Source organism: Xenopus laevis, chromosome 4S, assembly GCF_017654675.1.
Source record: "Xenopus laevis strain J_2021 chromosome 4S, Xenopus_laevis_v10.1, whole genome shotgun sequence".
In the NCBI taxonomy this organism is placed as follows: Eukaryota; Metazoa; Chordata; class Amphibia; order Anura; family Pipidae; genus Xenopus; species Xenopus laevis.
In genome coordinates this window covers 73,296,469-73,315,828 of record NC_054378.1, presented here as the reverse complement: position 1 = coordinate 73,315,828, position 19,360 = coordinate 73,296,469, and the positions used below count along the sequence as shown (strand labels likewise).

The 19,360-nt window shown below is 38.6% G+C and overlaps 1 protein-coding gene across 1 annotated transcript; it reads right to left on the bottom strand.

Moving 5' to 3' along the window:
* Positions 1-8,462: 8,462 nt before the first annotated feature.
* On the bottom strand, positions 8,463-11,094 carry uqcrh.S (ubiquinol-cytochrome c reductase hinge protein S homeolog). The gene is made up of 4 exons (XM_018260867.2): positions 10,943-11,094; positions 9,925-9,954; positions 9,402-9,563; positions 8,463-8,655 (listed from the first exon to the last, which is right to left on the bottom strand). The coding sequence occupies exons 1-4, from the start codon at positions 10,985-10,987 to the stop codon at positions 8,623-8,625; spliced, it is 270 nt and encodes an 89-aa protein (XP_018116356.1). The 5' UTR covers positions 10,988-11,094; the 3' UTR covers positions 8,463-8,622.
* Positions 11,095-19,360: the final 8,266 nt, after the last annotated feature.

The window sequence follows — 19,360 nt, the reverse complement described above, 5'->3', positions numbered from 1 at the left end:
CTGCTGATCGGCCAACTGCTGAACCGAATTGTTACGTAGTACCCTACATAATTGAGATGTAGGAATTTACTTTTTCATATGGCGTGGATGGCAACTTTTATAGTGGAGGAGGACATATTTATCTGTGGGCTTCCTAGATAGGGTATACTCCACACGATTGGAATTAAAGAAAATCTCTACATCTAAGAAGTGTATCTTAGAGGGATGTATCTCAAAAGTGAAGCGGACTGGGCTGTCCAAATTGTTTAACTCCTCTACCATTTCAGTGAATTCCTCCACACTCCCCTGCCATATTATAAGCATATCATTGATTAAACAACGAAAAACCAATAATCGGTCCCGACAGTTAGGTATTATATTGTGTTGCTCATATTTATGCATGTATAAATTTGCATAGGCGGGCGCCATGGCTGCCCCCATTGCTGTACCCGCCACCTGTCACCTGTAAATAAAACAACATTTTCAAACCGAAAATAATTTAAAGTTAAAGCCAGATTCAACAACTCCAACACTAACTGTATTGGTGGGCCCTCATAGGATTCGGAGTCTAATAAAGAGTGTCTTACTGCTTCAATACCTGCCTCATGGGGGATTATCGTGTAAAGACTCACCACATCCATTGTTACAAGAAGGCAGGGTTCATCACAAGGTACACTTATTTGTTTAATGTTATCTAATAAAGGGGGTGTATCTCTTACGTATGTTGGAGTATCACGTACCACTGGCTGAAGTAAAGAGTCTAAATACAAACCAATCGGATGTAGTAAGGAATCCCGACTCGACACTATAGGTCGGCCCGGGGCTTGTGTCTAGCTCTTATGCACCTTGGGCAAAGTATATAAAATCAGACATATAGGAAAATCATTAGTCAAAAACTTGCTCAATGTATCGTTAATCATATTACAATCCAATGCCATTTTTATCAGAGCATCAACCTTAGATTTGAATAATACCACAGGGTCTCCTCTTAATCGTTTATAAACTGCCATGTCTGCCAATTGTCTCTGTATTTCTTGTTGATAGTCAATATAGTTCATAACGACAATCCCGCCACCCTTATCCGCTGGGCGGATCACAATATTCACGTCTTCGGACAAAGTTTTTATTGCTAACTTAGGGCCCTCGCGTTCCAGAGACTTTTTAAATAATTTAATTGCCGGATTCACCATAGGTGGAATAAATGTACTTTTTCATCTTAACGTAGAATTAACAGTCGCTACTCAACCCATCTTTGTAGTGATCTCGCAGTGATAATTGGTGGCAGAATTTTAAGCAATCTATCTCCCATTCAAAGGAATTAAAATGGTTAACAGGCACAAAGGACAGACTGATACTGAATTGGGACGAGTTATACCAGGCCCCCCGAGGATATGTTATAAAAGGGGTGTTAACCTTAGGGACTTCAAATATAGGTAAAGGGGAATCGCTGTATTTCCTGACAAAGCAAAGGAAAAAAGGGAACAAAAACAGATATGCGTAATATGGTGCAGTATTTTCTGCTGTTTTTTGTATAAATGCACCTTTAACTGTGCGTGATTAAACGTATATAAAAGTGCAAACGATGTGTGACAAAATTAAAACACTTCGATTGTGCGACTGTGTGTCTATTTTATATATATATATACACCACTGTTATTTTATATATTAGTGTGAATAATAATATGTGACTAGAAAAAATTTTTACCAGTGAAAAATAAAAATAAAATAAAGATATAAAAAATAAATAAAAATAAAAATAAAAATAAAACAAACACCAAAAAAAAAAGTGTGAAAATATCCTTATCTCACAAACACCTCTTATGATTAATAATTAACAAATTAGTTCTAAAGACACCAAATGGTAGCAAGCATAGAGAGTTTTGGTTTAATTGCTTAATTAGTTTCTTTTAAATGAAATCTTCACCCAGTGCTGATCTGGTGGTATATTATACTCACAGACGTGAGTGAATCTGCGCTTTTGAGAGAACAAGCCGTGTCCTTCCAATAATCATCCGGCAACCTTCTAGCTGGGCAGAAAATAGAGCGGCATGTGCAGTATCGTTTAAAAAAAGCTGTTTAATAAAAAATATAAAATACACTCACAAACGCCTCGTTTTAAAATCGCATATAAAATCTGTGAAGTCCGCTTTTCAAATGAAACCGTAGCGTCCTTTACTTTGCTCTGCGCATCTCAGTCTTGCGCTGCAGCTCCAAACGATCTGTCTCCGCTCGACGCGTTTCGCCAATAGGCTTCTTCCAAGAGCGATTTCTTCTTCCCATAATGCTCTCCACTTTAAGCCCAGCTAGATTCAAAACTATCCAAACTTTATCCGCACAAATGAACATAACCCATCGTAAAGGCATATCTGCACCTATAGCTAACTATTCCACAGTATTTAAAACCTCTGTTGCAACATTTACATTAACACAGTTATTACAGCGCAGCAGCAACATTGTATTCGCTATCAGTAAAGCATCCGTATATAAAAAGAAAAAAGGAAACCTCTTGTACATTGTTACAGTATCATATTCCTCGAGATCACATTCTTTCAATTAGTAACATATTATTTTTACTCTAGGAATGCTCTCAAATTGAAATCTATGTTTAAACCTCCTGGAGAGAGGGTCCCCAATTTATGAATCCACCAGCTTTCCTTTCTTAGTGTTTTATTTGTTAGATCTCCACCTCTCCAATCCTTTTCAATTTTCTCTATCCCCCACCATTTCAGGCCTGTTACCTTTTTATTGTGCTTTTCAAGGAAATGTTTTGATACTATATGTTTTACATTCCCTTTTTGTATGTTATTCACATGTTCTCTTATTCTTTCCTTAAGGTTTCTATTTGTTTTACCCACATACTGGAGGCCACACGGACACTCCAATATGTATATTACATTCGGGGTGTCACATTTTATTAAATTATTTATTTCAAAATTTTCTCCTGTTTTCTGGCTTTTAAAAGTTTTTGTTTTTATACTGTGTCTACATGCCTTACAAAGGCTACATGGAAAAAACCCTTTCAGTTGCTCTTTCTTTTTTTCTTTACCCTTTTTTCCCATTATTCCCAGTATGTACTAATTTTTGTTTCAAATCTGGAGCTTTCTGGAAAATAATTCTTGGCTTTTTAGGTAGAAGGGGTTCTAAATCTTTATCCAAAGCTAACACATTCCAATGTTTTTCTATAATTCTTTTAACATTATTGGCTTGTGAATTATATTGTGTTACAAAGCACATGTTAAACCTCTCTTTCTCTACATTTTCTAGTATAGTTGTCTCTTCTTTTTTATACTTAAGCATCTGTTTTCTATCTTTATCCCTTATTGTCTCATATGCTTTTTGTATTTCCCTTTCTTGATACCCTCTATCTTTAAATCTTTTTTTGAGGATTTCGGATTGTATGTCATATTCTTCCAGAGTACTACAGTTCTTTCTAATCCTTCTAAATTGTCCTTGTGGAATATTTCTTATCCACTGTGGATTATGATTGCTTGAGGCCAGCACATAATTATTTGTATCTACTTCTTTAAAGTAGGTACGTGTGCATATTTTACCATTCTCTATATAAATTTGTAAATCAAGGAAATGTATTTCTTTCGAGCTAAAATTTAATGTGAATTCTAAATTGAACTCATTTAAATTTATCTGTTCTACAAATCTTTTTAGTTCTACTTCCCCTTTTTTCCAGATAATTATGATGTCATCTATATAGCGTTTCCAGATCCCTAGGTTCGCGTCCAGTGCCATTGTTCCCAGGGTATGCTTCTCCCAATATCCCATGAAGAGGTTGGCATAACTGGGCGCGAACCTAGTTCCCATGGCTGTCCCGCAGGTTTGGAGGAAGAATTTGTCGTTGAACCAAAAAAAATTATGATTTAAAATAAATTCTATAGCATCTATGACAAACTCCTTCCCTTCCTCACTTACATTTGAATCTTGCATTAAGAATTCTTTTATTGCTCTTAATCCTTGTTCATGCTTAATGCAGGTATATAGAGATTTTACATCCAAAGTGGCAAGAAGCCACTCCGGCTGCCACTCTTGTTCTTCAAGGATGTTCAATATTTGCGTAGAGTCTTTCAAGTATGAAGGTAAATTAATTACATATCCCTGGAGTTTAGTATCTATAAAGTGAGACAAATTATTGGTTAATGAATTGATACCTGAAATGATTGGTCTACCTGGGGGTGTTATTGGGTTTTTATGTATTTTAGGTAAAATATAAAAAGGGGTGTTTTTGGATATTTATTAATTATATATTCTTTTTCTGTTTTATCAATTGCCTTTTCATTTTCAGCTTTAGTAACTAGTTTTATTAATTTATTTTGAAAAAGTTCTATAGGATTTTTATCTAATTTTCGGTATGTATTTTCATCATCTAAAAGTTTTATACATTCTGCTTTATATTGTTCTGTGTTCATAATAACTGTCCCACCACCCTTATCCGCTGGCTTGATAGTTATTGATTCATTTTCACTTAATTCTTTTAGGGCTAGACGTTCATTTTTCGTTAGATTTATTTTTTTATTTTTTCCCAAATTTTCCAGGTCCTTTAGTATTAATTTTTCATACATTTCTATAGCTTTTCCTCTTTCTTGAGATGGTATAAATGTAGATTTCTTTTTTACTTTTTCTTCTGTGTTGCAACTATAGTTTGTTATTATGGCATTTTTGTTCATAAAATATTTTTTAAGGGTTATTTTTCTTATGAATTTTTGTGCATCTATAAATAGATTAAAACAATTTGGTTGATTCATTGGTGCAAAATTTAGGCCTTTTTTTAACACTTTTTCTTGAGTCTCAGTTAGATTATATGAACTTAAGTTAAAGATACCATTATTTATAGGGGTCTCTCCTTTTTGTATTTCTTTTACTTTAATCGTTCTCTCTCCTTCTCCCTCAGATCTATTCTTTTGTAATAGTTTTCTCCTCTTTCCTCTTGTCTTTTCTTTGGTGTCCAACTGTGATATGTTTCCTCCCTGTGATTCAATATTCCCTGCGTGCTCTTTTCCCCTCTTTCCCACTGTGGTTGATGATCCTTCCCTAAAAAATACTTCTGTCCCTTTTTATGTGTATTTGTATCTTTGTAATTAGTGTAACCTTTATTCCTCATATCATTTCTTCCCTGTGCGTATCTTCTAGTGTAGTTTGGTTCCCTCCTATATACGTATGAATTGTGATGCTTTTGTTCAATCTCCCCTTTCTTTTTGTGACTTTTTCCGAGATTATCTTCTAATGTGAAATCTCCCTGGTTTCTATTATTTGTTCTTTTATAAGAAAAATTCCCTTTATTTCCCCTTCTATAATCATCTTTATCTCTTCCAAACTTTCTTTTTTTTGTTTCTATAATTTCATTTTCCACTTTATTGAGTCTTTCAGTGATCTGTGTCTCTTCCTCCTGGAATTCTCTCAGATCACTGAACGGTTCAATCTCTTTTTGTAATTCCAAGATTTCTTTGTTAATGGTATCTAGATCTTTTGTTTGTTTCTGTATGATTAATTTTATCAAGTTATTGCTACATTCTTCTAGTATTTTGTCCCAATTCGTTATAAATGTCTCGTCTTCTAAGCCGAATGTTGGTCTCTTTTGTATCCTTAAGCCTCTGGGTATTCTTCCACATTCCAGATACCTCTGTAATGTGGTTTTATCCCACCATTTCGAGGCGTTTGTGAGTGTATTTTATATTTTTTATTAAACAGCTTTTTTTAAACGATACTGCACATGCCGCTCTATTTTCTGCCCAGCTAGAAGGTTGCCGGATGATTATTGGAAGGACACGGCTTGTTCTCTCAAAAGCGCAGATTCACTCACGTCTGTGAGTATAATATACCACCAGATCAGCACTGGGTGAAGATTTCATTTAAAAGAAACTAATTAAGCAATTAAACCAAAACTCTCTATGCTTGCTACCATTTGGTGTCTTTAGAACTAATTTGTTAATTATTAATCATAAGAGGTGTTTGTGAGATAAGGATATTTTCACACTTTTTTTTTTGGTGTTTGTTTTATTTTTATTTTTTATTTTTATTTATTTTTTATATCTTTATTTTATTTTTATTTTTCACTGGTAAAAAATTTTTCTAGTCACTTATATTATTATTCACACTAATATATAAAATAACAGTGGTGTATATATATATATAAAATAGACACACAGTCGCACAATCGAAGTGTTTTAATTTTGTCACACATCGTTTGCACTTTTATATACGTTTAATCACGCACAGTTAAAGGTGCATTTATACAAAAAACAGCAGAAAATACTGCACCATATTACGCATATCTGTTTTTGTTCCCTTTTTTCCTTTGCTTTGTCAGGAAATACAGCGATTCCCCTTTACCTATATTTGAATTTCCTACGGGCCTGGGAGAGCCCTTGATAAGGACTCGCTGTAACTTGGAACTTCACTGCCCAAAAGACTCAAAAACTTTTGTTGTGAACCTTAGCGACTTGCTGGTTAAGAATGACCCGATAGATTGTTATCAGAAGAAACCAACAGGTTCGCTAATGGGCCTTAAATCTGGGTCCTTTCGTTGTCCCAATTGTACATCATGTAGGTACATGAATCCGGGCACATCCTTTAATCACCCCCAAACAGGGAAGAGATATTTGATTCGTCATCATATTACTTGCACTACAACCCATGTGGTCTATTTGATCACATGCCCGTGTGGGCTCTCATATGTTAGTAAAACTGATCAGATGCTGCGCTTAAGAACTAACAAACCGGTTGCCAAACATTTCCTGGAAATGGGACACAGGTTGCCAACAATTAAATACACTGCCACAGATCACATACCACCATTAAGGAGAGGGGGTGATAGGTCCAGACTACTCCTTCAAAGAGAATCCTTTTGGATCTACAAACTAAATACTGTAACACCCTTGGGTTTAAATGAGTTTTGCCCTTTGAATTGTTTTTTGAATCAACGGTAACTTGCTGTTAAAATGTTACAAATCTGTTATAATGTTGCAACTGTTATGATTTTGTTTCTGCAGAAGTCTGTTTGGTTACTTTGTTTTTAAAGTTGTTTTAACTACATGTCACTATTTGGTTTAAATCAATTACTGATTGTATACTTATTGGCAATTATTTATCTGTTTTTTGGTGCAGGTTACTTTCAGTCATGTTCCGGTGGGTGTGTTCTTTGGGGTGAACGCACTTTTGAATTAAAGCAAGGGTTTCCCTGCAAGCAAGCCTTGTATGCCGGTATCTTTGTTTCCTGATTACAGTTGGAGGTTGCCGTATCTCCTATTACTGAGCACCAGGCGTTATCTATAGGAGATTGCCGTGGGTGTGCGTCTGCTCTATCTTGTTCCAGTTCTTTGGGGTGAGTGTCATAAGTTTTATCTTTTTAAGGAATACCTTAGGTACTGTGAACAGGGTCTTGAGAAAGACTGAAACGTCAACCAGTTCTGTTTTTTTTAAAAGTATTTAAATAAAATGTGGACATTTTAACTATTTAAATTCCGTTGTGCACCTGACTCCAGGGCCGGATTTACATAGAGGGCACCCCTAGGCCCACTGCCGTCCGTCGCCCCTATTGCTTTTTTCATTTGTCTTGTGACATAGTAATAGGTATTCTTGAGCTACTATCATTTGTATACTATATCTATCTTTATATAGATTTCCTGTAATAAAGAACTTTACGGATGATCTTTCTGCATTGGGTTCTATGTTTTGTTCTAACAAAGTATAACCGTAAAAAAGCAATATAATGGGCATAGTACCATACAATTACATAGGTGTTTCTGTGAGCGAGAAGTGTAACCTTTAAACAGAGCGGTTTGTGCCTTTTTTTTGCCACACATTTTTGTGCATTCCATCACACAGGCAGTTTAGGGGTCTCCCCTGACAGTCTATAGTCTTCCCACTGGAGTGCACATAAGCACAGAAAATGTTTCTGTATTCAGTGCTTACATGTGCTTCCAGGAATACAGAGTAGCCTTGCACATGCTGGCTCTGTCCTTTGACATAGTTAATTTGAGTACTTGAGCCTGCATCACCAGTGATATCAGAAGTGGTCACCGAAGTAATGATCAAATGAATAATCAGATCTGAAGATAGAAGGTTAGGGTCAGGCATGGACTGACTTTTCAAACTGTGCATCACTAGTATAGAGCCATAGGGGAGACTAAAATCAGTAAAGGGAAGAGTATAACTAGGGATGGAGTAGTAATTTGGGGACATATATTTAGGTAAAGGAGAGGTAATCAGTAACATCTAGTGGAGAAAAAGAAAGACAAGGAAGGGAGAGGGAAGCAGGAGTTTTCCTAAAAGCGGGGAGTAGTAATGGTAGTCTAGTCAGGAATAGATAGGAAAACATGAATATACCCATGAAGTGAATAGTAATTATGGGGAGTATAGCCAACAAAGACAGGAGAGCTTGGATATATCCTATTCATCATAGCTGAGCCCTTTTTTTTTTTTTTTTTTTTCAGTAAAACCAGTCAGAACAAGGCAGAATAAGAACAAAAATGGACTCAACAGCAAATAGCTTTATTAACAGTCACAACATCACTGTAGATATTTACTTATAGGCATTATCCCACAAAATATTAGCCATGGTGCGGAGAATAGCACTGTACTGAAAGCGACAGCTCAGCAAACAAAAGTCATTCATGAGAATTCTTAATTAAAACATTATTTTAGGTTCTTGAACACTTTATGAGCAACCTGCAAGAGAACAAAAATAATAAATAAATAAATAAAAGGGAAGGAAACGTTAGTATGCACATAAAGATAACTGCCAATTGTGTCCAAATACGAAACATATACATTAAAAAAAAAAAAAAAAAAGTAATTCTAATATGCCCTTCCCCTTTAACAGCATAACTGATCCACTCATTTCCAGTAAAAAAAATCAAATGGACTTCTATGGCTGCTGCAACAAGCTCTGTTTGGTTTTCTTGAGTTTGCCCATGAGCATGTTATGTGCAGGCCCAGACTAGATGCTACTAGCAAAACACAGCTGTAGATGTGTTTATAAACCACAGTAATAGATGTTCAAAATAAGAAATCTTTCTTGTTAAAGGAGAAGGAAAGTTATTAATCAAGGGGCTGGTGCTCCTTTTAGCAGAAAACTGCAGCAGTCCAAGGTACTTCTGGTATAAGCGCCATGTTGCAATCTTCTGCAGATTTTTCTTTCTACTGTCGCCCCAGGTTAGTTCATACACTGCAGACTGGCAAATGCCAGATTTTCACTATACCTTGTGTGCACCCTCCAAGAAGCAGGAAAAAATTTGCAAAGCTGTGCTTGCACAGAAGTCTCCTGGACCAGTGCAGTTTTCTGCCAACAGGAGCACTGGTTTAGGGTTATAGGTGTCTAACTTTCCTTCTCCTTTAAATATAAAAGTCTCTTGGTGGTAAAACCATTACTTGCCCCGCAGCCTCAAAAAATGTTATATCCCCTGATAACTCACACAGTGGTCCCTAGCATGTAGAAAGTCAAAGAGTTCTTCAGTACACTCCTCTTCTGTATGTGAACGAGAATTGACCCGAGTCTCGCACAGCTCTAGCATCTCTCGAGACTTTGCACATTTTTCAGACTGTTCACACTGCTCCCGCACTGTGGTTAAATGATCCTTTAGGGTTATAAGAAAGATCATTACATGTTCCAGGAAGTCAGCTATTTATTCAGATAAACAAATAAGTGATTAGGTTTAAATTACTGCTACCAGTCAATTTACTTGCCTCATCCCAATGCCTCGACATGACTGCTAGAGCAACCAAAGCCCTGATTATCACTGCTACAGCAACTACTGATGAAGATCTTAGGCTAACATACAGTACATAAAGTTTGCACCTGAAGGTTATAGTACTGATACCTTAGATAAACAGGATAACAAGGGGCCAATAATAGGGGTAAACTCTATGAATGAAAGACTAATCAAATTTAATTGCACATTACAATTAAAAAAGGCAAATAATACTTTCTATACTTACCACTAACTCTTCTTCCTCCTCCTCTTCCTCCTGTGGCAGACAAATAAACAGGTATTCATGAATAAATGGCTTCAACGGATAGTTCTATATAGGGTATGGGTGTGAAGGGTTAATTCGTACATCGGTTAATAAGTTACATTTGGGGGGGTTCAAATTATGCACACAAAAAAACACAAATACTAAATGGAATTTTAACAGTATTTGAAAATCCAGATTTGAAAAAAAAAAAATTGTCAAAGTTTACATAATCTTGATAAAAATGTAATGCAGTAAGTGGTCTTGTGATTTGAATAGAAAATATAGCAAAAAAAACTGTTACAGGAGGTCATAAAGCTGTATTTCTTCAAGCAGTCCCAGAAGAGCAATAGGGGAGTAGTCTGAAATAGTCAATAAAACATAACTTATTTAAATCGATAAAAGACCAGGAAAATAATATTTAAAAAAGGTTAAATCAAATTAATCTCTTTTACTAATTTGATGTTTGAACCAATATTTTGTATACAAGGTCAGCTGTGTTCTTCTGTAACATTAAAACAGGAAGTGTGGCAACCTACTGCTACAGGAAGGAAGAAGTGTATCCCAAAACAAAAAGTAAGAATTATTAGGCTTCTAGCCTTCTCCAAAAGGGAAGGGAGTCAAGCTTGTTCTCCAGCTTTATTGTTTTTAAAAGCAAAGCTGTGAGTCTGTTAACATGAAAAGGACAAATCGTTCACGTTTTATATGTACACAAGAGACTGCTGATCTGAAAAGAATTAATTCAATTTGCGTGTGTAGGATTCTACTTGGTCAATGTTACTTTCAATCAGTTTCACTACTCATGGGGAAAAAAAAGAGCACAGTTTGATAATATACAGGTCAGGACCTCAAATTCAGATGTGACGCCTGTATTGCTATCAACCCCACAATAGTACAAGAAATGAAAGGGCGGTGCGATCTTGCCCACACGCAATGAGAAATTGCACTAAACGTCTCTTATTTTCGGTGCAGGAAACGGAAACACTCTTCTTATCCAACTCACCTCCTCTGGTTCCCCTTCCCAATCTCTCTCTTCTCCCTGCACCATCTTCTATCACTAGTCTGCAGCAACTAAGAAGGACGAGAGGGGTCACCCGTCGGAAATACGTCACAATACCACGCCCCTGACACGGGAACTAGTTCTCTTGTCATTGATTGGCGAATCCCACTACACGCTGTGTACAGTGCTGGGAAGCCATACTGCCATCTGGTGGAGAAGCAATGGTTTTTATGCGCATAATGTAAGATAACATTGTGGGACAGGCAAAGCTACTAACAGGGCTGCGCTGCGCCTTAAATGTGTGGTTCGCCTTTTGGTTTACTTTTAGTATGTTATAGAATGGCCAGTTCTAAACAACTTTTTAATTGGTTTTCATTAGTCATTTTTTGTAGTTTCTTAATTATTTGCCTTTTTCTTCTGACTCTTTGCAGCTTTCAAACGGGCGTCGCTGACCCCCTTTTTAAAAGCAAATGCTCGGTAAGGCAACAAATCTATTGTTATTGAAAATTTGTATTACTCATCTTTCATTTCAGACCTCTCCTATTCATATTTCAGTCTCTTATTCAAATCAATGAGTGGTTGCTAAGGTAATTTGGACCCTAGTTACCAAGATAGGGCTATTCCACACGGGGAGATAGCGACGCGTTTGCGGTCGCGGCGACAAAGCGCCGCGACAGTCGCCGCGACCGGCGCAGGCGACAGTTTTGTATGGGCGCCTATGTAAAAACGCCTGTGCTAACCACACGAGGCGATGCGCTTTTCAACAGTCGCCTGAAAATGCCTCGCCAGGCTTTTTCAGGCGACTGTTGAAAAGCGCATCGCCTCGTGTGGTTAGCACAGGCGTTTTTACATAGGCGCCCATACAAAACTGTCGCCTGCGCCGGTCGCGGCGACTGTCGCGGCGCTTTGTCGCCGCGACCGCAAACGCGTCGCTATCTCCCCGTGTGGACTAGCCCTAAAAGTTATCTCAAAGGTGAACAACCCCTTTGAAATAACTTTTAGTATGATGTAGAGAGTGATATTCTGAGACAATTTGAAATTGGTTTTCATTTTTTTATTTGTTTTTTTTTAGTTATTTAGCTATTTATTCAGCAGCTCTTCAATTTGTATCTTAACCAATCTGGTAACTAGGGTCCAAATTACCCTAGCAACCATGCACTGATATGAATGAGAAACCGGAATATGAATAGGAGAGGGTCTGAATAGAACGATGAGTAATAAAAAGTAGCAATAACAATACATTCAAAGAGTTAACGGTTGACGCAATTATCCTCAGTAATAACACAGGAGAAAGAAAGGTATAATCACTGGCAGGCGCCGAGGCTAGGCACCCCAGACATTAGCAACAGTATGTATTCATGAAATGACATCTTCTGCAGAGTTGTAAATATTAAAGGGGTTGCTCACCATTTGAATGGTCTGAGACAATTTGCAGTTGGTCTTCATTTTTCATTATTTGTGTTTTTTAATTACTTAGCTTTTTGTTCAGCAGCTCTTCAGCTTGCAATTTCAGCATATATCTGGTTACTAGGTCAAAATGACCCTAGCAACAAGGCAGTGGCTTGAATAAGCAACTGGAATTTTAGGAGAGGGTCTGAATAGAATAGTTGTTTGCTGCTGGGGGTCAGTGACCCCCATTTGAAAGCTGTAAAGTGTCAGGAGAAGAAGGCAAATAATTCACAAACTATACAAATTAAAACAGTAGACCAATTGAAAAGTTGCTAAATATTGGCCATTCTATAACAAACAAGAAGTTAAATTAAGGGATAATAAAAAAAAAAAAAAAGTGAACGTAAAACTGATGTTTGTTATTCTAAGCACTTTTGTCATTTACATTCATTATTTTTTTTTTTATTCCAAGAAATTAAGGGATACAAATATTCCTAATATAAATGAATTTTGTTGCAGCAGTGCCACCTGCTGGTCATTTTCCCACTATTCTGACAATCAAGTAGTCAAGAAAGATGTCAGGAGAAAGAAATAGGCTGCTGTGATCTTCTTCTGCTTAGGAAAGATTTGAGAAAGGTTTCTTATTTGAAACACCCCTTTAGACATACAGGAAAACACACAAAAACCACCAACAATTAATACAAGAGTTAAAGTGGGCCCTGCCCAAAAGATAATAATCTCTTACACGAGATCTCAGGCTGGGGTACTTCTCACAGAAAACGTCATCAGTCCAGGGCTATGTGCACATGTACAACAGAGTAAAAAAAGCAGCATTCTGCATTTACATTCTACTGCTCATACGTACCTGGACTGTGCCAAATGGAAGATCCAGAAAAAGAGGTATGTGTCCTAGGCATGTGTCTCTTCTACATACCTCTAGTTCTGGCCCTGCAAACTAAACCTCCAGCCACTTTAAACTACAGTATACTGTGGAAGCAAGAGAGCAGACTCTTTTGTGAGTCCTCTTGCAGCGATAGAAACATATAGTGGGGCTAGGGTTGCCCGCCTTTTCTGGAAAAAAATACAGGCCTTCCTATATATTTATCTTTTTTCCCTTTTAATAAGATTGGGATCAAGTTTTCCTGTTCACTAACTCATGGCAGTGGGTCACTTGTATGTATCCCTGCCCCCGCAGGATTGGACAGAAAAACTAATTAGCATAGCAATTAAAAGCTCCCTCCTCCCCTTTCACCTTCAGTTCTTTTTCTGTCCCGCGTCAAGGATTCAGGCTCACCCCATAGATTGTTCCAACCAGGTCTCAAGCTCTCTCTCCTTGGTTGAAGCCCTGGGACTAGCGCTGATTCTAACTGCTGCCCAGGGGCCCCTCCTGCTGTCAGGTGCGACCAGGGGCTATGGCAGTATTGGAAATTATTTTCTGCCGAGCGCCATAGCTATTGGAGAAGGCGCAAGCTATACAGGACGTGTTGCCATGGTGATGCGCATACAACGTGATGACGTCAGACGCATGAGGAATTTTTTTTTTTTCAGACCGGCAAACTTGTAGCGTTCCTGTTACAATCTGAGGCCATCCGTGCAGTAACTTGCAATCTGTGTGTTTCCTGGTAAGCGATACTCTTGCACAAGGAGATTGTTGTTACATTGATGCCTATATTGAAACGATGTATCCTTTTCAGCATTCAGAATCAACCTGTCAGTTTGTGAGCTATTTCTGAGCATTAGTCTGGCAATATCTGGCTTAACTAAGGAGGCAAAGGTCGTTAAAATATGGAGGGGTGAGTCCAACGATAACAGAGAGCAGGATGGATGTTTAATTTTTCCAGTACAACTTATCAAATCTATTGTATATTTTGTAGGCATTCTGGGGATCAGGAAGTTGAAAGAGCAACTAGGAAGTCTAAGATCTGCAGATCTTGTGATAATCCTGCATTGCAGGGAAGAAGACTCTGTCAGGAATGTATTTCGCTTGCCTCAGGAAATATGACTAATCAATTTGAAGAATTTATGAATAAGATGTCCCAATCAGTGTCTAATTCTATTGAGGTAGCTTTATCTAGAGCTACTGATAAGCTTTTAAAAAAGCCAAGGGTTCAGGAGGAAGCTGGCATCTCATCAGCGGATTCTGATTTGGATCAGACGGTGCAAATTTCAGAAGGTGAATTAGATGAGACTGAGGAAGAGGATGAGTCTTCCAGCCAATCAAACTTTGATTTGGAAATTGTGTCACCTCTTTTAGAAGCCATGTTAAAAGCTTTGGAGCTGGATGATCCACAAGAGGATACCTCCAAGAGGGATAGACTGGCTAGCCGTTCTTACAAGAAGCAACCATACTTCCCTATGCATAATATATTTAAATCGTAATTAGAAAAAGAGTGGAAGACACCAGATAAAAAATTTTTCATCTCCAAACGATTTAATAAAATGTATCCTTTTCAGGAAGAGGTTATTAATAAGTGGGTCACATCTCCTAAGGTCGATGCTCCTATAACAAGAATCGCTCGCAGAACTACGCTACCGGTGGATGATGGCGTGTCATTCCGTGACGTAATGGAGAAACGGCAGGAGAGCACATTGAGGAAAGCCTATTTAGTAGCTGGTGCAGCATGTAGGCCGGCCATTGCTAATATTTGCCTTGCAAAAGCGTCAAGGATCTGGTTGAAGAATATTGAAGATGCTTTGTCTCAAAACGTCAGTAGATCCAGGATTAAGGATGCGCTTACTGAGATAAAGTGGGCTTCAGACTTTATCATGGAAGCAGCAACTGAAAACCTAAGGTTGGCAGCAAAATCAATGGCACTCTCTGTTTCAACTAGAAGGGCCTTATGGCTGCGTCAATGGCAGGCGGATGCTGCTTCAAAGCACAATCTTTGTGGGCTGCCATTTGAAGGTGAATTATTGTTCGGTTCCAGTTTGGAGAAAATTATTTCTAAGGTGACAGCAGGTAAGAGTCCCTTTTTACCACAAGATAGAAGGGGTAAAAGAAACCCATTTCAGAATACAAGGATCGAGAGAACTAATTATAAAGAGGCTAGGTTTTACAGACCTGGCAGACCCTACGCAAACTATCAGGCTTGGAGATCGGGGCAATCAAATCTTTTTCTTGGGTCCAAGAGGCAGACCAGATTTGGCAGAGGAAGGTATGCATGACGCCAGAAGTCTATCCCAAAATCCAGTAGGAGGAAGACTTGGGAAATTTTACAAGGAATGGGAGACAACCATCCGAGACAGATGGGTACTTCAGATAATTTCTGTAGGTTACAAATTGGAATTCAAACGCAGACATTTGAAGAGTTTATTTTTGCAATCCAGGATTCCGGGAGAGCCGAGAGCAAGACAAGCTCTTTCAAAGATCCTGAAGGATTTATGGAAACAAGAGGTAATAAGACCAGTCCCAAAATCCCAAAGAGGGTTAGGAGTTTATTCCCCCTTGTTTTTAATAAAGAAAAAAACAGGAGAATACAGAGCAATTTTAGATCTAAGGGTGCTAAACAGGTCTCTACGAGTCAGAAAGTTCAAGATGGAATCTTTGAGAAGTGTTTTGCAGGAAATAGATCAGGGAGATTGGTTGATCTCCATCGACATAAAGGACGCCTATCTGCATATTCCTGTGGCCAGTTCCCATCAAAAGTTTCTTCGGTTTGTTGTTCTCGGAAAGCATTTCCAGTATCAAGCCATACCGTTTGGTCTAGCCACCTCACCGAGAACATTTACAAAGGTCCTAATCACTCTGATAGCAGTTCTAAGGGAAAGAGGCATACAGGTGTATGCGTATTTAGACGATATCCTGATCAAATCCAGAGACCATCAATTGTTAATTCACCAAAGAAATTACGTTCTAAACTTCCTGCAACGCCTCGGATGGAAAGTAAACTTCAGCAAGTCGCATTTAACACCAGTGCAGCATCTTCAGTATTTGGGAGTGCTAATAGACTCCATCCAGATGAAAGTTTTTCTGACAAAGAAGAGGGCACAAGATGTCAGAAAATCAGTACAGGTACTCAGACGGAAAGAAGTCTGTTCGGCGAAGGAGTGCCTCAGTGTAATAGGCAAGTGCATAGCAGCAGCCGAGGCCGTGGAATGGGCGAATTTTCATTGTCGCCAATTACAATGGGATTTTCTGAAGCAGTGGTCCAGAGATCCATACAACATGAAGCAGAAGATTTTTCTGAAGTGGAAGACCAAGGAGAGTTTGAGGTGGTGGTGCCTCTCAGCCAATCTTCAGAAGGGGAAGCACATCCTATCACCACAATGGCAGACTCTTACTACCGATGCCAGCAATCTAGGCTGGGGCGCAGTTATCAACAATCAGCCGCTCCAGGGCTGGTGGTCAGAGGAGATGAGGCAATGGTCTTCGAATCAGAAGGAATTACAAGCAGTTTGGGAAGCTCTTCAAGGCTATCAACAGAAAATAAGAGGGTTGTCAGTGAATGTTCATTCAGACAATACCACAGTGGTGAGTTATCTGAGGAGACAAGGGGGAACCAGATCAAGGTGCCTGATGAAGTTAACAGAGAGAATTTTTCTATGGGCAGAGGAGAATTTGTGCCACTTGACAGCAACATACATCCCAGGACAAATGAATATCGAAGCAGATTACCTCAGCAGATCCAGGATCCATCCGGGGGAGTGGTCGCTGGATTCCCACAAATTTTTTTAGTTAGAAAAGAGATGGGGGACAGTGGAAATAGACCTGATGGCTTCCACATGCAACCGGAAAACTCACAGATTTTTTTCCAGGAGCTGGGAACACCAAGCAGAGGGGAGAGATGCTTTTTCCATACCATGGAGGTTCCATCTAGCCTACCTGTTCCCTCCATTTCCTCTCATTCCAAAGACATTAAGGAAGGTGAGACAAGATTATGCTCGAGTAATTCTAATAGCTCCATGGTGGCCCAGGAGGCCTTGGTTTGCCCAGCTTCAGAACATGGCGATAGACTACCCTTGGAAATTACCACTAATCCCTCAGCTGTTGTCTCAGGGTCCAATCTGGCATCCAAATCTTCACAGTCTAAGATTGACGGCATGGCTACTGAAAGGAGGAAGTTAGAGGAATCAGGACTATCTGAAGCAGTAGTGGATACTTTACTACAGTCCAGAAAGGCTTCAACTTCTAGCAAATATTACAGAGTTTGGAGCATATACAGAGACTGGTGTAAGCAAAGAAAGATTGACCCGTCTATATATTCTACAGTTCATGTAGTAGAATTTCTTCAATCAGGTTTAGAAAAGGGTTTGGCCACAAATACGCTAAAATCTCAGATTTCAGCTTTATCAGCTTTTTGGAATAAATCATTGGCTGCAGAACAAATCATAGTAAGATTCATTCAGGCGGCAAACCATATAAATCCTCCAATAAGATCGAGAGTACCTCCATGGGACCTGTCTGCTGTGTTGCAAGCTTTAATGGATGATCCTTTTGAGCCATTACAGTTGGTACCACTCAAGAATGTAACTCTTAAAGTAGTTTTTCTGGTCGCCATAACGTCGGCCAGAAGAGTGAGCGAATTGCAAGGGAATGCCTTATTTTTCATCAAGACAGGATAGTCTTGAGAACTAATTCAAAATTTGTGCCAAAGGTATCCTCTTCTTTTCATTGTAATCAAGAGATTGTGTTACCAGTCTTCTACAAGGATCCGTCTAATGAATTAGAAGAAAAATTGCACCGGCTCGATGTAGCCAGAGCATTGTCGATATATATTCAAAGAGTCGAAGACTTCAGGAAGTCAGATTCATTATTCCTGATCCCAGATGGCCCTAAAAGAGGTGCTCCTGCCTCTAAGTCTACTTTGGCAAGATATATTACCTCCTGTATCAAAGAGGCCTATAAGGCCCTAAAGATGCCAGAGCCAGCATTAATCAAAGCTCACTCCACCAGAGCAGTTGCAACGTCATGGGCGTTCCAGTCTTCAGTGAGTTCTGAAGAGGTCTGCAGAGCAGCAGTTTGGTCGTCAATGCAGACATTCATTAGACATTACCAGTTGGATGTAATGTCAGCTACAGAAGCTAATTTTGGTCGTTCTGTGTTGCAAACAGTTTCTTTTCTTTAATAAATATATTATTTCAGCATTTGCCCTCCCTTTATTGCTATGGCATATCATACAAGTGACCCACTGCCATGAGTTAGTGAACAGGAAAAGAGTAAATTTTATACTTACCGTAATTTTCTTTTCCTGGAACGTACTCATGGCAGTGGGTCACTATCCCTCCCTTATTGACTTTGGGAAAACCTAGAACTGATGGTGAAAGGGGAGGAGGGAGCTTTTAATTGCTATGCTAATTAGTTTTTCTGTCCAATCCTGCGGGGGCAGGGATACATACAAGTGACCCACTGCCATGAGTACGTTCCAGGAAAAGAAAATTACGGTAAGTATAAAATTTACTCTTATCAACCATCGTTTTTACCCGCCAGACTGGTAAAATACCAGCCAGGTGGCAACCATAAGTTTGGCCTGGTGCACTTATGCATGGAACTATCACCAACATATGAATGAATGTACAGTATATGCACACATAAAATAAAAAGTGCTATAGATGCACGAGAATAGAACTTACATATTTGATGTTCCATTAAAGTGATAGTGCCTTTTTAAGTCATAGCAAATAGATAGTTCAACGTCTGTAAAGGGCCTTTATTTAAGAGGAACGCATATTTGGTATATATAAGAGACAAGAGGTCACCTATACCTAGGGTTGCCACCTGGTCGTTATTTTATAGGCCTGGCCGGCTGATCCCAATGTTATTAATAGGGAAAAAAGATAAAAATATAGGAAGGCCGGTATTTTTTTCCATAAAAGGTGGCAACCACTAATGGTGCTAAGGACTGCAATATAAAAAAAATTAGATTCAAAAGAAAGCTTGCCATTTCTAGTACACCGAGGCCCAAGCTAAAGTGCCAGCAGTTCCTCATTGACCAGAACACAGGCAGGCTACCACTACCAGTCTGGAGCTGCTTCAAGACGACAGATTTGTGAGACAATTTGTCCATTGTTTCCATTAGTTACTTTATGGCAAGT